General features: G+C 39.3%; 2 protein-coding genes and 1 long non-coding RNA gene across 4 annotated transcripts in view; 2 read left to right on the top strand and 1 right to left on the bottom strand.

Moving 5' to 3' along the window:
- tln1 (talin 1) overlaps nucleotides 1-17,139 on the top strand; it is a 1,269,505-nt gene that overhangs the window by 623,162 nt on the left and 629,204 nt on the right. The window lies entirely within an intron of this gene.
- On the top strand, nucleotides 585-7,493 carry si:ch211-57m13.9. 2 transcript variants are annotated; one of them, XM_087270133.1, is made up of 10 exons: nucleotides 738-923; nucleotides 2,234-2,572; nucleotides 3,556-4,038; nucleotides 4,196-4,441; nucleotides 4,644-4,741; nucleotides 4,835-4,885; nucleotides 5,198-5,579; nucleotides 5,663-5,839; nucleotides 6,047-6,201; nucleotides 6,328-7,493. In XM_087270133.1, the coding sequence occupies exons 2-9, from the start codon at nucleotides 2,443-2,445 to the stop codon at nucleotides 6,178-6,180; spliced, it is 1,701 nt and encodes a 566-aa protein (XP_087126259.1). In that variant the 5' UTR covers nucleotides 738-923; nucleotides 2,234-2,442; the 3' UTR covers nucleotides 6,181-6,201; nucleotides 6,328-7,493. The 2 variants fall into 2 exon arrangements, with proteins under 2 accessions (XP_087126258.1, XP_087126259.1); XM_087270132.1 differs by having other exon boundaries at nucleotides 585-2,572.
- On the bottom strand, nucleotides 6,633-10,617 carry LOC147834987 (uncharacterized). Its single transcript, XR_015500809.2, has 2 exons — nucleotides 8,959-10,617; nucleotides 6,633-8,542 (listed from the first exon to the last, which is right to left on the bottom strand). It is a non-coding gene; the product is annotated as an uncharacterized LOC147834987 (long non-coding RNA).

Below are 17,139 nucleotides of genomic sequence, written 5' to 3' on the forward strand. Positions count from 1 at the left end.
TTTCATATCAGTCAAACATCGTACAGCATCATTCAGTGACAAACCAATGACAAACTAATGACAAATTAAAAACACTCACCTCCTCTTTCTTCACCCATGTGGGACATGGACAATCTCCTCCAACCTGCAATAAAACAAGAAAATCCAGATAAAATATGAAAATTCATTTAAAACAAAGTAAATTAAGGAAAAATAAGCAAAACGAAGTGAAAATAAAAAAAGTACAACAAAACACTTCATAGTTTCATTAATGAGAAAGCTATGAAAGGAAAAATATGGCTGTTTCTTTTTGAAACTAGTACAAAAAGGTACGCTGCAAGATAGCTTACTTTTTAGTCTCTACCGGAACAAAGTTTTCCCTACTTCCGGTCTAGATCGCCATTTTGTGAAATAGGCGAAATCTTCGAACAGCTTCAGAAATCTCAGGATACTCACAGAAATATTCTACAAACTCGCCTCGTCTTTCAACCAACAGGTTGCGATGGGTTTGATTGTGTTTATCATATGGTGTTCATAAGCACTTATGCATTCGTCTCTCAACGGGCCTTACGTTTACGCGAAAAGTGACGTCAGGGACATCAGTCACATGACCTTTCATAATGCCCTGCTTTAGCCTGATTATTTTGTGATTTAGCCTAATTATTTTGTGTATTTTCCTTTGTTGTTTTTTTATAAATGTAATTTTTTAAATAACTATGGCCAGTAATTTGAATCTCATGGAGCCTCAAAGCCACGTTAATGGACGCGAGTCACGTGACATAAGCGAGCGGTAACTGTAACTGACATTTGAATCTTTGATGCGACATTCATAGTGAATAACGTTATTATGGGTCGAAAAGAGCCAGAGAGACGAAGAGAAAGCAGACAGCAGCGTCATTGTCGCAAAATGTTGAACATATGTTAAAAAAAGACTGGAAAACAGGGTAAGGCTGACGTTACTTCCTAACAGATGAGAATCTGTCCCGTTCAGGTTCTAGGCTGGGGCGTCCTGTATATTTGCCGTTATTGATTTGTCTCGTTACTCGTACATGACCTCCCTTTCCCTATTCATTTTTGACTGCTGTGCCATTACAATTTTGGAAAATAACTGTCCGATAAATTACTACCAAGCGGAGTCCTCCGCCGTCAACTGTCACAGCAAAAGGCGCTGATCCCGTCACGTCGTGTTATGAGGCTGTTTACACCTGCTCACTTCATTCGCTTTATTCTGATCTGATATTAATCCAATCGCTCAAACCACTTCAGATTGCGGTCTGGGACACTCTCCAGACGACACTGGACAGGTCTAATTAATGTATTCTTTTACACAAAATGAAATAAATGATGACCTGGAGAAAATCTGACCTGCGCCTGTTTAGAGAAACACCTGTAGGTGCGCTTTTACAGCCAAACACACGTAAAGTGCCAAATAAATCAAGACACATTTACTATAAGCACAAAACATGTGTTCTGACTTTCCTTCATCTGCCAAAAAAGCCAACTAGTCATGTTCAACACGATCTTTAGGCTAATATGAAGCATTTTCTCTTCATTCATCATTTTTACTTTTAATCCTTTAAGTATTCATTTCATTTTATTATTAATTTATTTCACTTAATTCGTTTTATTTTTTATTACACAGAAATTATCAAATTATAATGTTCCAGTAGTCCATAAATCAATACGTTTTAAATAGAGTTTTATATAACGAGTCAAATCCACTGATAATGATCATATTTTAGCGATTATATAATGATTGTCATTATCAGTGAATTTGACTTATTTACAAGAGAGGCATTAAAAGGGAAGGACATTATTATAATTATTACTGTTGATATTGTTTTATCATTCAGATGGACAATTTCTAGTGAGGTTATTTGTGCGGTCCAGTTTGTTATTTGCCTAATAAATCATAAAACATTTTCTCTTTCTTATGTGGACTAATAATTTATAGACTATTTTAGCCCAACCCTTCATATTTATTATTCAACGTTTTACATGTGAAGCACAAATGTCCACTTATTATTGACTGTGATATAAAACTTTAATACATGTTTGTGAATTTATTAATAAATACATTTAATTCAGGTTTGTATACTTTATTGATAAAAGATCATGAATGTATCGTCGCTGGTGCTGCTCGTACTGCTGCAGTTTATACTGATATTTCTGATAGAATTTGATAATAATTGCTGAAGCTTTCATCAGGGTATGTGTCACACTTTATTTGTTATAAATTTATTATCTGACTAAGACAGTAACTGAGTTGTGGAGCTCAAAAAAACTTGACCGAGCAGAGCGCCATCTTGGATGACCCCACCCATCTCACGTCATCGATGATGACATAAATAGAATGCCGTTACGTCATAAGACAGAACACAGTTCAGAAATTCCTCAGAGTGACAAACGAACCAGTACAGTGAACAGTGATTAACGACTTTAGCGACTTGTTTTGCATCTCAAATGGCAAATAACACGTCAGCTGCGTTTTTTACTCGAGTTAATTTGATTAAGCCTGTATTTGTCAACGATAATCATCAAAGTGATACGATGGCTTCTCCTACACCTCCTACAGTGATGAGAAGCCCAACAGGTGAGATGACAGTTTACAAAAACAGTGTATTTTCACGTCTTATTTAATAAAAAGTATAATAATAATAATATAATATAGCCATAAAAGCGAATTACTGACTTAAGAGTCAAATATTCAACCTCTCGTGTTTGTAATTGTGTAGTGTAGTTGTGATATTGAATATTTTCTGACTCTGTGATTTGAGCCCTGCTGATATTTTATGTATTGACATTCTGGCTTTTAAGTTTCTCATTTCCACTCAACAGAAATTGTGCCTTGTTAACTTTACTGATAAAAAAACGTTTTAATATTACTTTAATTTAAATCCTTTGTGTAGACCTGCACAGTAATGTTCTTAGTTTTTGATAGTGTGGAGGAATAATTGTTATATTTTAGCAAACTGAGTGAGAATATTATATTCAATTCTTTGTTCAAGCAGGGATGAATTAATACAATTGAGGTAAAGTTGGTTTTATATTCACACATTCTGACTTTCTCCTTAATAATATAAAAGAAAAATATTGTTTCAAAATCTAAATGGGGAAATCATATTAACAGCCAATGACTATCATCATATAACAGTGTTTACAGTCAGTTAAATAGTGCTAATGTTGATTTGAAGTCATACTTACATGCGGTTTCAGACTTAATATTCAAACTAGCATGGTAAACAATATAGAGACTGTTAAATGAACAAATGTGCAAATATAAAACCAACTTCACCTCCATAATAATAAATGTCTAGAGCTCTGTTTCTGTAACTGAAGTTCTGGAGAAAGACTTTCATTTTCATTTGTATTTCTACATTTACATCATAGAAATGATTTGCAATTCCACATAATTAATTTCAGTTTTCAAACATTTTCTATTATAATTGTACATTTATTATTGTTGTTTGTTTTGTGTGATTGTCTTTTATATGTCTAATTTACAGCAGTTTGTCTATTTTGAACCTGTGGTTAAAGAGTTTTCTAATATTTCCCTGTTCATTTCCTTTATTTTAGAAAATCCAGAGAAAAGGAGGAAAGGGAATAAAGCCTCTGCTTTCTTCAAGAGAGCATGGAAGGCTGTGAAGCGCCCTTTCCTTTGCTGTGGCCGGAACAGAGTGGCTCCATTTGAACCACAGTCGGATATCGATGATTTCGAGCATCTGCCTGTTCCAGGTCCTTCCAGGACCGTCGCAGCACATGCAGACCTTGAGCCGGTGTGGCTGCCCGGCCAGGTCTGTGAAGACCCTCAGCCGTTGAGTGTTCCGGGCCCCTCCAGGATCAAGCAAACAGCAGATCCGGCCCGTCCTGAGTCCTCAACGGCCCTGACAGGTCATGTTGATACTGAGCTGGTGTGTCTGCCAGGCCAGATCTGGGAAGATCCTCAGCCAATCAGTGTCCATGGCCTCACCAATATTAAGAACATGACGGATGCAGATTCGGCCTGTCCTGAGTCGCCTCCGTCTGTTCAAGACCCCTCTGATATTGATGGGACTGATGGTGAGTCATCCTGAATTTGGTTCATCTGATATTTTTATGCTTTGTTGTTTTTAGCTTGTAAATCAGACAGTGTCATTTGTTGTGCTGTTGGTTGTGTATTAATTAGTAGCTGCAGCTCTGTTCATGGAGATGTTTCTGTTTGTTTTCTTCATTTTAGAAAAACCCAAAAAAGGAAGAAAAGGGAAAAGAGTCTCTGCTTTCTTCAAGAGAGTATGGAAGGCTGCAACGCGCCCTTTCCTGTGCTGTGACACAGATATAGTCCAGCATCTTACACCACAACCTGAACCTGAAACTGAGCCAGAGTCAGAGCCCGAGCCAGAGCTGGAGGAAGCTAACCCTGAGGCAGTATGTCTGCCAGGCCAGGTTCCTGAGGAGCCTAAAGAGGCTTCTGGACCCCCTCGTGGTAAGTCATCATTTTCTTCTATTTTCTGTACCTCATAATTAATATAAATTAGTAATCAGTTTACTCCTGCATTTCTGATAGAAGTTACTGCTTTCAGCTCATTGCATTAAATCCAGATTCAAAGGATTCATTAGTCATTTATTTGATCCGTTTCATACCAGACAATCCAAGTAAATCTCCCTGCTCTTTTTCTGTGTTTCAGGATTTGATTTGTCTGACTTTGAAGTTGGAGCCGTGATTGGAGAAGGAGCTTTTGGCCAGGTGTTTGTGGCATCTCACAAACTTCGGAAAAGTGAAAAGGTAGAGAACTATTTTTTACATTCAGTCAATATTTTCCTCCTGATTATTGAATATATTAAACTTGTTGGCTTTAATTTAATTTGTTTTTTTCAGGTTGCCCTGAAGTTTATCAACAAGAAGGAAGACAACCATTATCTCGACATTGTAAGTTGAATAATTCACACAACAGTGAAAATGTGATTTACTCGTCTTTCACTTGTCCCGTACCTGTCTGGACCACTTTAAACTGAACTCAAAAGCAGATATGTTGGAAACAGGGAGCCACTGACTTCCATTGTAGAAAAAGAAAATACTTATGAAGTCACTGCTTACTGGTTTTCAACATTCTTCAAAATATCTTCTTTTGTGTTCAGCATAATATGGAGCTGAGTGATTATTTACTTCGTGAAGATTTTGTTTCTGTACTTTGTGTCATTCTGCTCTGGTAATATCTTTGAAATCTGTTTTTTTTTCTAGGATGGTCATTCCACACCTGTGCTTGCGGAAGTGGCAATGATGCTTAAGTTGAAGAATGCTCCGCAATGTCCAAACATCATCGGATTACACGACTGGATTGAGAATGAGAACAACTTCATTCTCAGTCTGGAGTACGCAGAGTCATACCAGACCTTGGATCAGTACATCACAGATACATTGGACATTGGTGAAAACCGATCACGCCAGTTAATGAGTCAGTTGATCCAAGCTGTCAAGTTCTGCACTGAGCATGGAGTTTTCCATGGAGATATCCACACGGAGAACATCATGGTGACTCAACCCCAATTACAGCTCAAATTGATCGACTTTGGTTGTGCTTGGCCAATTAGCAGCGAGCCTTTCAATAGCGATCAATATCGAGGTGAGTTGGCGTTTTGTGTTAGTTTCTTTGCTCACAGTATTGTCTTATGAAATGACTGAATTCTGAAAATGTCTCTCTTATAGGAGTTATTTACTGCACGCCACCTGAGGTTTTCAGGGATCCCACATACCATGCTGACCCGGTAAACGTCTGGACAATTGGCATCGTGCTGTATGAAATCTTGCATGCAGAATTGCCCTTTCGTGACGAAGATTCAGTAATGTTTGCATCCGCTGAGATACACCCCAGGTTATCTCCAGGTAAGCAGACACCTCTGAACAATCTCAGCCTCAGTGACAGAATAAAATATGTCAGTCACGAGTAAAAAAGGATTAAATATAATAGTTACTGTAGATATTAAAGTGATTTCATTGTGGATGTTTTGTAATTTGATGTAGTGAGATTTAAACACGTTCATGAATCTTGAGTATGCAGACATATTTCACACTCTCTGTGTCACTTTTCAGCATGCCAGGACCTGATTTCCCAGTGTTTCATCCGCTGTCCACTTGAGCGGCTGAAGTTACATCAGTTAGAAGAGCACCAGTGGTTCAATCTAACAACCCCAAATCTAATGGAGCTGTTAGACGCCAGGATGTAGAGGAACACACCGAGCACAAAAGTACATCTTCAGTCTTTCTTTCCTTCAAGCTATTCCTGTTGTTTCCTCTTCTGCTCTCACAAGTCTTATTTGACAGCCCTTCATATCACTGCTTAAATAACTTTGTGTTGTTTTTCTTCATTTTAGAAAACACTAAAGAAGCGAGAAAGTGGAGAACAGCAGCATTTCCAGAAATTTCACAAGACTATTAAAGTTATTAATTACTCCCTCATGTCATTCCAAACCCCTCAGATCTTACTTTTCAGTGTCAGTGTGTTGATGAGAGCTCTGTCCTGCACTGTGTGTGTGTCCACTGCTGACGTTTACCTCAGATGTGCCCACGCTTTGTTTAAATGAGAGGAAGTCGCGCAGGCCTCTGGGTTAAACGTCAGCAGTGCGACACACATCCAGTGCAGTACAGGACTTCTGAAGTCATTATTTTTGTTTAAATATTTTTGTTTTTCTTTCTGCATTAAAGAAGTTTCACTCCAAACCCCTGACACCTTTCCTCATCTTCAGAAAACAAATGAAAACATTTGAGACGAAATCAAATCATCACACCATGAGAGCTCTGTCCTGCACTGTGTGTGTCCACTGCTGACGTTTACCTCAGATGTGCCCACGCTTTGTTTAAATGAGAGGAAGTCGCGCAGGCCTCTGGGTTAAACGTCAGCAGTGCGACACACATACAGTGCACTGCGCTCTTCTGGACGTGCGGTTTGAGGGTCAGAGAGCTCTCAGATTTCATCTCAAATGTTTTCATTTGTGTTCTCAATATGAACTAAACATGAATTTGAACTAAGGACATGAGCTGAGTAATTAATGACAATAATGGTAATGAATAGTGCCTAGACCGCAGCTCTGCACAAGACCTTTGGCCACAGGAGAAATGGTCGTACCCAACCGAGCCTGGTTTCTCTCGAGGTTTTTTCCTTCACTTTTGTCAATTGGTGAAGTTTTGTTCCTCGCCACTGTCGCCGCTGGCTTGCTTGGTTGGGACTTGTGGAGCTGCGCATCGATGGATTTGCTCTTCAGTGTTTGGACTTTCAGCAGTGACAATTAAACCACACTGAACTGAACTGAACTTCAACTCCAGTGCTGTCACAGTTTTCTCCTCTAAAGTGTCATCAAAGATCTGCTCGACTATTTTCTCCCTCATTAATGAATCTGGTGTTCTGTCATAAGAGAGACTGATTGTTTTATAATGAAGTGTTCATGATTGTTTTGTAATTAATTGTTCTTTGAATTGTTTTGTGATGAACTGCTTTTATGTATTGTTGGCTAATAAGTCAAATAAAATCCTGTGAATCAAACTGAAGCTGTGATCATCATTTCTGTGAGTTTTCTAAATGACTCCTTTCTCAATTAAAGAGAGAGTTCTCCCTCAACTATTTACTCACGTGCTTCCAAACCGATGAGGTTCTTTCCTCTGTTAAACACTGACGAAGATACAAATCTGAAAACCTGTAACCATTGATGTCCACAGTAGGAAAACAAACACAATGGAAGTCGATAGGGTATATGCCGAAGCATGTTAATAGGACTTTGATTTTGTCAGTAACCTGGGTTATTTGCTTTCAGTCAACTGTATGCCAATGAAAAAATCTGCACATTTAAGGTCAGTTTTCTTTTAAAATCAGCGATCTCCACTGGCTGACAGATATCCAATATAAAGTGGGTCTCAGATTGTACAAGAAGCACTGCATTAAATGACATTTTCCCTGTCATGTCTTTATGATATGAGCATTTATTTTACCCCAGTATATTCAATGGAGCTGCGCTAGCCTGCCGATTCTGACGGGCGCGTGCAAGTAAAAAGCTTTTTGTCTCGTTTTACGTTTGAGCAACTAAATGAATGCCAAAGTTTATTTAACTGAATGTATTTTAATGACATTACAACATCCATGCTGGAAAAGGAGTCGTGTAAATTGGAAAAAAATAAATCACAATAACAGGTCACCGGAAGTTTTATCAGTATGGGAAAAACACTAGCTCGGCATATACCCTATAGTTACAGGTTTTCAGCATTTTTCAAAATATCTTCTTTTGTGTATAACAGAAGAAAGAAACTCATAGTAAGGGCTGAAAAAGATAACAGAATATTCATTATTGGCTGAAGGAATCCCTTTGACGACCCAGTAGTGCCATATACTATGTTTACTATGATTTAACACTAATTTGTGGAGCCTGTTCAGCCAAATGGAACCACAGAGAAGGTTTTACTGTTAGACAATAAGTTGTTTCATACTACAATATCATATAGTAATACAACAAATATTCCTCCCTGGTACAGTCAAGATTGCAGACCACCCTTTGAGACTGTTCAAACTTTGACAATCTCAGTTTAAAGCAACAGTTTAGACTTGGGTGCTTTCACACCTGTGAATCGATTCAGTTGTTCCGAAACAGAGATTACAATTGTTACATTGTTGCTCTTTGCTCTTGGTGCGGTTCGCTTTCACATTGCAAAATTTCTAATCGGACCAAAAGAGCTAAAACAAATCACGTGCGAGTAAACTCTCCTCACATTGGTCAGAGTGTCAGGGTTTATTTTGCAGCGTCTCGCTAAGCTGTCAATAGACACTGTAATTTTTCACTGTAATCGAACCGCTCAAGGGTTCGTTTCAATCGAGCCGAGACCACCTCATTCAAGCGATCTCGGAGCGATTACTTTGGCGCGGAACAGAGCGAGATTGCCCTGTTCACATATGCCAAACGAACCGCGCTAACTGGGCAAACGAGACACGTTCCGAAACAAAAGTGTAGGTGTGAAAGCACCCTTAAATTACTGCATCACACACGGCAGTTAAAGAGGGTGAAGCAAAATTAAAGAAATCACATGCCTACCACTGGCAAATCCAGGGAAAGATGATGGTCACTGGCTTAGCTTGGTGCAATCTGGTAACAGATAGCAGGGGTGACTTCACTGTGGAGAGAGTATGGAGGGATGATGAGTTAATCCAAGAAATCAAGACAAAAGTTGATGAACTCTACTTTGGCACCTACATCCATGTTTTGCTTGGGAGAAAATAGACAAAAGGTTTACTCTAACCAGCTTACCATAACATGTTATATTATTCACAGATATACACAGTATGTTTTTGTCATTAAATTCATTTAAGCATTTACTGCTGTTGTTTTTTATGGCTTTTACTCAATTTATATTTATAATAAAACTATTTTCCTATCTTTGTTACAACAACAAAAAAAATGTATGACTGATTGTAAATATCAAAACATTATTGATGAATATTTTTGTAACTTTACCCAAACTGGAAATAATAGTCCATGACATGACAGGTCAGATTAAAAATCTGACAGATGCTGTTAAAGGCCACAAAGGAGAGTTAGTTTATGTGGTCTCTTATCAGCCGTCTACCCGGAGGTACCAATAGCCACGTTTCCACTATCGCACCTGAAGTGAGCGAGCCAGGGCGAGCCAAGGCCAGTCGCATTTCTAATGTCACTTCCGGGGCCTGATCGGGCAAAATCGGGGCTTTCTTGGGGCCAGCTGCCGGCATTTTTCTGCCCGCCAAATACCTTGGGCCAAAGAGGGCCAACTGGGGCTTCGGGGCAGAGTGAGAGGCGGAGTGCGGACACAGTTTTACGATCGCAAACGAGTACATGCGCCAAAGAAATAAATAAATAGGGGAAAGAAATTATCCAGCCTTATATGCTGGGGTCTTTTTGTGTATGATCGACCTTATGTTTCCATTTCAAATGCAAGGCTGTTGCATAAAATAATAAAGTTTTAACTGATAAGTGACTTTGCTGCGTCCTCCTTGATGTTTCAATAACGCATAATAATCTTTACACCATATTAAAGACACAGCAGACAGTAAAGGTTGCCGAGAGTTTTTGTCAAGTTTAAAATGTGTGTTTGTGCGCATTTAGATGCCTGTGTCTGAGACTGAGCGAAAGAGCTCTTCCTTCACAGCTCTGTTGATGCCGCGCTGCTTTTTACTTTTTAATATTTTGGAGATAATACACAATATGAATACAACAGAAAGACATGAAACTTTACATATTTCAAGTCCACTTTTGTAGGCTCAAAACAATAGTGTCATATCTTCATAAAATAGCCCAAGCTATATTGAAATAATTTAAAGAATTACAAATATCGGGTATAATAAAATCGCATTAAATAAATAAACCAATATAAAACTAACAAAAGCTAAACCAATGTAGGCATATACAATAGCCTACATAAATCAAACCGTTTTAAAGCCATATTAAACTGTCATTTTACAAAGGCCTGTCTGAAACCCGCGACCCACCCATAATTAAACATCAAGTAGCCAACATTTTGATTACCTGACCAGCGGATTAAGGTCAGGACTCGTGAATATGAAAGAATCGCACATAACAGGGTTTTATGCGTCCCCAATATGCATTGCCAAGAGAGTGACATAAGGTAAAGTACTGTACACTGCACACACTTTGTGTAACGTGTGAAGTCGTGGACGCATAAGCGCAAGGATAAGTTGTCCTTTAAATGTCCATGCTTAATCATTAATAGATAAGGTCTGGATTTGCAGGGTTATCAACAATGTGTGCGCCTTTGTTATTATTATTATAACTAGGTGAGGTTTGCAAACCTGTATACTTTTCACTTTTCTGCCGTTTGCATTCCCGACGGTCACAAAAGCTCCCTGTCATCTGACAGCGGAAAGCCTTGAGTGATTGACAGATATATAATATAATCCATTACAGTGGCAGGGAAGAGCGATTCAGCACGTTTTTAGAAAAAAATCAAAACAGGTCGCGCTACAACTATTATATGCAGTCGCACAAATGCTCCCAAATATATTATGAGGTTGCATATATAAAATTTCGGCCGCATATAACTGATTTATTACGGTATTGACGGTATTAGAAAATTCATGTCGTTGCGCATTGTCACACCGGTGATGACTATGTACTGCCCACCCCTAGTGGGCGGGTTGTGTGACGTTTTGATTCGGGAGACGTTCTGGGGGCGGGGTTTGAGTGACGCCCTGCGAGCTACTAGCCTGACAGTGGAAACGCGACATGATTTTGGCATCACTGCTCAACCTCCTGGGCGATTGGCCCGGCCCAATTAAAGCCCTGGCCCGACAGTGGAAACGCGTCTAATGACCACTTGATCTGGCCCGGATTCCCTGAGAAAACATAAAAATGTAGCACACAGTAAGAGCAATTACATACGTTTAAAAATGACACAAAAATCATCAAATAGTCTAACATTACAGATTATAAAATATTGTAATAGTGAATTCAAAACTTTAATAAGAGGCTGTACCTGCTCTTGTTGAGTGGTGAGGCTAGGAGGTGTTTGGTGTTACATAGTGAAAAAAACATGTTTCCGAAGTTTCTGGGTGGTAAGTAGGAGGAGGTGCTGGTGGTTGATGTTACTGGCTGGTGAGCAGTAGGAGGTGCTAGTGGCTGGTGTTACTGGCTGGTAAGTATGAGGTGTTGAAGGTGCTGGTGGCCGATGTTATTGGCTGGTAAGTAGGAGGTGTTGGAGGTGCTGGTGGTTGATGTTACTGGCTAGTGAGTCGTCGGAGGTGTTGGAGGTGCTGGAGGTTGATGTTACTGGCTGGTAAATAGGAGGTGTTGGAGGTGCTGGTGTTACTGGCTGGTGAGCAGGAGGAGGTGTTGGAGGTGCTGGTGGTTGATGTTACTGGCTGGTGAGCAGGAGGAGGTGTTGGAGGTGCTGGTGGTTGATGTTACTGGCTGGTGAGCAGGAGGAGGTGTTAGAGGTGCTGGTGGTTGATGTTACTGGTTGGTGAGCAGGAGGAGGTGTTAGAGGTGCTGGTGGTTGATGTTACTGGTTGGTGAGCAGGAGGAGGTGTTAGAGGTGCTGGTGGTTGATGTTATTGTCTGGTAAGTAGGAGTTGTTGGAAGGTGCTGGTGGCCGGTGTTACTCACTGGTAAGTAAAAGGTGTTGGAGGTGCTGGTGGCCTATGGTATTGGCTGGTGAGCAGGAGGAGGTGTTAGAGGTGCTGGTGGCCAATGGTATTGGCTGGTGAGCAGGAGGAGGTGTTAGAGGTGCTGGTGGCCAATGTTATTGATGGTGAGCAGGAGGAGGTGTTAAGCAGGTCGCACACCAGAAGCGCCGCATGGCGGCACGCCGCGCCATTCATTTTAGAATTCTAAACATAGGTTTCTATCAGGATACACACACCGGCGCCGCAAGTCGGCGGCTGTAGGCGGCACCCGGCCACGGCTCAGGACGGAGTTCATTTTTCAACCGCGCCACAGAGCGCCATCTGATTAGTTTCATGTTAAATATCATGCGAATGTGCGCGTCTGGTGTGTGATACTTTAAACTGTCATGTGCGCGCCATGTCGCAGCGCTTCTGGTGTGCGACCTGCTTTAGAGGTTCTGGTGGCCGATGTTATTGGCTGGTGAGCAGGAGAAGGTGTTAGACGTACTGGTGGCCGATGTTATTGGCTGGTGAGCAGGAGGAGGTGATAGAGGTGCTGGTGGCTGATGTTATTGGTTGGTAAACAGGAGGAGGTGATAGAGGTGCTGGTGGCTGATGTTATTGGTTGGTAAACAGGAGGAGGTGATAGAGGTGCTGGTGGCTGATGTTATTGGTTGGTAAACAGGAGGAGGTGATAGAGGTGCTAGTGGCTGATGTTATTGGCTGGTGAGCACGAGGAGGTGTTAGAGGTGCTGGTGGCTGATGTTATTGGTTGGTGAGCAGGAGAAGGTGTTAGACGTACTGGTGGCCGATGTTATTGGCTGGTGAGCAGGAGGAGGTGATAGAGGTGCTGGTGGCTGATGTTATTGGTTGGTAAACAGGAGGAGGTGATAGAGGTGCTGGTGGCTGATGTTATTGGTTGGTAAACAGGAGGAGGTGATAGAGGTGCTAGTGGCTGATGTTATTGGCTGGTGAGCACGAGGAGGTGTTAGAGGTGCTGGTGGCTGATGTTATTGGTTGGTAAACAGGAGGAGGTGATAGAGGTGCTGATGGCCGATATTACTGGCTGGTGAGCAGGAGGAGGTGTTGATGGCTGTAATTACAGAGTCTTCACTCTTTCCAATATTTTATCTCACCTTCAAGATCTAAAGGACCCTGATAATTTGCCATCATGCAACAGCAAGACCACATCTGATTGGCATCAGATGGCATCACAGGCATTGTCCGTCGCACCTGCTCCTGGGTCATCCAGATTTGAATTGATCCCAACAGAAGGTATAATAGTTTGACCATGTTATTACAATGCGACTCACTGTAGAAGTACTAACTTTAAATATTTCAGCCAAAACTCTCTCTCTAAGACCAACAGCAACACGCAGGCAAAACATAAAAAACTCATCAATGAGTTGCATCTTGCCCTTGGGGCTTGGCATCACAACCTCTTGCTCTGCAGTTGAAATTCCAATCCTCTTAGCTTTGGACCAGTACACAATATGGGATGCTGATGGCTCAATAGATCTCCAAAAAAAAAAAAGATGTTTTTGTTTGGAAACCTTGTGAAGTACTTGAAGTCTTCATCAGACACGCACCATGTATCTAGCAGGGCTCGAGAGATAGTATGGATTGCCACCAGTTCCTCCAGCTCCTTTATTTTTTCCAGTGCCTAATCAAGAGCACCTAATTAAAAAAAAAAAAAAGTGTACATGGTAAATGTTAAACATGAAAATGTATTATTCAGGGCTCGAAATTGCGACCATTTTGGTCGCATATGCGCCCGAAATTTTATCTATGCGACGCAAAACGCAGGAACGCTCAGGAATGGTTTAAAACAGTTGTCATGTCAACTTGCTGCAGTAAACACAGCCAAGTGCCTAATGCTTGCCCCGCCTTCGCGCTCTTCTTATTGGCCCACCACTGCTCTAGCACTGAAATATCAGCTGTCAATCACTCAGTCAATGCCTTCTCACTTGGAATGACAGGGAGAGCTACTACCGCGAAAAATTGTAAAGCACTGAAGATAAGAATGAAGATAACACTGACAGATTTTGTTTTAGAAACCATGGCATCTAAAGTTACAAATAATGACACATCTTACTAGTGATCATGTGCTGAATGTTACTCCACCATCTACACTTTTCGAAGAGTGGTTAAAAGGCTTCCATTGGCTTCAAGTGCGCTATGAAAAGTCTGTGGGATGGAATTTTAAGGTAACTGTTTGCCACATCTAGCACAAGAGCTTCTGTTTAATCCTTCATATAATCGCCAGATGCTATCCGCCATGCAAGTGGCAGCTATATGTCAAATTGAACACCACGTACACCATAGCAAACAGGTTTGGAGTAAACTAATATCGCTACTCACGAAGACCAGTATTGCTATTAACATGACATATGCATATAATAAGTTACAGTATATGTCAAAAGCATCAGTGCAGTATCAGACAGCACCCGTGAGAACAGCACAGTTATATTGTTAACAGATTCATTCATGTCCAGCAGTGCGTGCAGGGCCGGTGAGCGCTCCGTGTATCTTTTGGTCACTCAGTTATGTTATAAAATGTATCTTCTTGTGATAACGGGATTTTGTTGAGACATATTTTCCTCACGCTTGCATATATACATTTTTTGCTAGTTAGTTTGATTAGTGTTGATTTCAAATGCAATATTTAGGTTTTATTTGTATAAAACTTGTAGTAAAGGTGCTTATAATTGGTGGGTGCAACTAGATTTTGGCTGATGCGCCTAAATTTTTAAAGTTAATAGCACCGGTGCTACCAAGCAAAAAGGTTCATTTCGAGCCCTGTTATTGGAGAACATTTCTCATAAAGGTGAAACACTTGGTATTTTATTATTACAGTTTTGTGCAATTTTACAATATAGAACATGACTGTAAATTCTTAATTCAATTATTGTACATTTGTTTTCAACTTTAAATTTCTTTGCTGTCCCCTATCAGTGTATGTGAATATTCCCCAACATTGCAATATTTGCATGTGACCTTAAATGAGCTGTTTACCCCCAATTTGGCTATTATGTCATAATTCACTCACCCTCAGGTTTTTCCAAGCCTGTATTTATTCATTGATTTATTTATTTGTCTGAACACTACAAAAGAATTGGGTATTTTGAAGAATGTCAGTAAACAAATAGACCGATTTACTACTATAATTGATTAACTACTGACATTCTTACAAAATTGCCTTTGAGGAAAAACTGGGTATGAGTATATAATGACAATTTTAATTCTGAACTATCCCTTTTATTAAAATGCCTGAAATGGGGTGGGTCAGGTAGTGTACAGCAGAACTGATGAAAAATGTTATAAGTGGGTTTAAATGTACTAACGGCAAGTTATGCATTTTAGCGGGAAATTACTAAAATAGTAAAGTAACGTTTATGCAACACATTACCAATGCTCCACGACATAACTATGCTAGTAATTTCATCTTGCTAAATATAATGTAATATACTTTGTTTAACTAACAATTAATTACTGTGATATCACTCTTGACAGTGGTGTTTTTTTAATTATTGTATTAATGTGCTGCACTCACCCGGAGGAGGGCGGCTGTTGTAATCGTGCTCCTTCCCCGGCAGCGCCACATCAACACACTCCATTTCAACAAAAAGACTGTAATTATGAATTCGTATGAGAATGGTGGCCTTAATTTTCTAGACTTCACCACAATGAACCACACCTTTATGGTTAATTGGATTAAACACCATTTAAAAAAACCCAACTCTATTTGGAATTTTATCTCTCATTATGTCTTTTCAGATATTGGTGGTCTTAACTTTATTTTGATGTGCAATTATAATATAGATAAAATCCCAGTTAAATGATCTGCCTTCCACAGACAAGTGCTCCTATCATGGTCATTAATATATAAGCATAATTTCTCCCCCCATTGCTATTTCATTTGGAATAATAGACACATTTTATACAAGCGCAAATCTCTTTTTTTTTAAATAATTGATTTAAAAACAAAATTAGTCTAATTAGTCAGTTATATAATAAAGAAGGTATACTCTTTTCTTACAATGAATTCCTCACTTATTACAAAATCTCAATTACCCAACAAGACTTTTCAACTGTTATTAATTCAATTCCTTCAGGGGTCCATATGTTATTTAGAGGTATTAAACAAGTCCATGCTTTTGATGCATCATCTTTTGATGTCACTAAATCATATGCGGGCAAAACCTGTTTTAATATATATACCAAGAGTAATAATAAATGTATCCGTACCCTTTTCCAAAGAGAACTTATTACTGTACAATATATTCAATCTTATTGGATGTCTTTATTAAAGGATCAACTGATTTGCTGGGGAAAAAAGTGTGGCTGTTACCACTGAAATACCATGTTAGAAATAAAATGAAAGAAATATCTTATACACTTCTTCAAAGATTTTATCCAGCAAAACATTATTTACAAAAATGTAAAAGTGGGATTGATATAAATCTTATTTTTTGTAATGAATATGAGGAGACTGCGTTGCAATTATTTTGGCATTGCACATACTCAGTCAACTTATGGATTGAGGTGCAAAAATTTATTAATAACAAATTACAGTGTTCTAAACCTCTATCATTGTTGTGGGAAAATGTACTTTTTGGCATGTCTATGTACCCTATTCAAGAGGAAATTTGTTTTTATTTTATTTAATTAATTTAATTATTTTGCTAACAAAATTTTACATTCATAAATGTAAATTTACCAATAAGAAACCCAACTTTAAGGTGTTGATGACTGAATTATGCTTATATTTTAGTAGTATCAGAGACTCTCTAAACAAGAAAGTCCTACGCACTTAAAAATTTTACAATGTATTTATTTGATTATTATAACATATGTACATTTGTATATTTGTATTTGATTTATGCGTATGCATGTATATTTTTTGTACTGTAAAATGTTACAATTTTAAAAAACACTCAATTTCAACGGGTTTCTCTCCCTGCTCATAACAGACCTTGCTTTTTGCAGTCCTCGTCTCCCCAGTTGTTCATGAAAACCTCGAAGGCACAGCCTGTGGTGTAAGAAATTT

The sequence above is a fragment of the Danio rerio genome, chromosome 10, assembly GCF_052040795.2.
Source record: "Danio rerio strain M-AB ecotype USA chromosome 10, GRCz13ab, whole genome shotgun sequence".
Taxonomy (NCBI): Eukaryota; Metazoa; Chordata; class Actinopteri; order Cypriniformes; family Danionidae; genus Danio; species Danio rerio.

Excerpts from the sequence above, each read along its gene's own strand:
- si:ch211-57m13.9 (XM_087270132.1), top strand. The coding sequence starts at position 2,443 with ATGGCAAATAACACGTCAGCTGCGTTTTTTACTCGAGTTAATTTGATT. Across the intron at positions 4,742-4,834 it reads AACTTCGGAAAAGTGAAAAG|GTTGCCCTGAAGTTTATCAA; the intron begins GTAGAGAACTAT and ends TGTTTTTTTCAG. Across the intron at positions 5,580-5,662 it reads CAATAGCGATCAATATCGAG|GAGTTATTTACTGCACGCCA; the intron begins GTGAGTTGGCGT and ends TCTCTCTTATAG.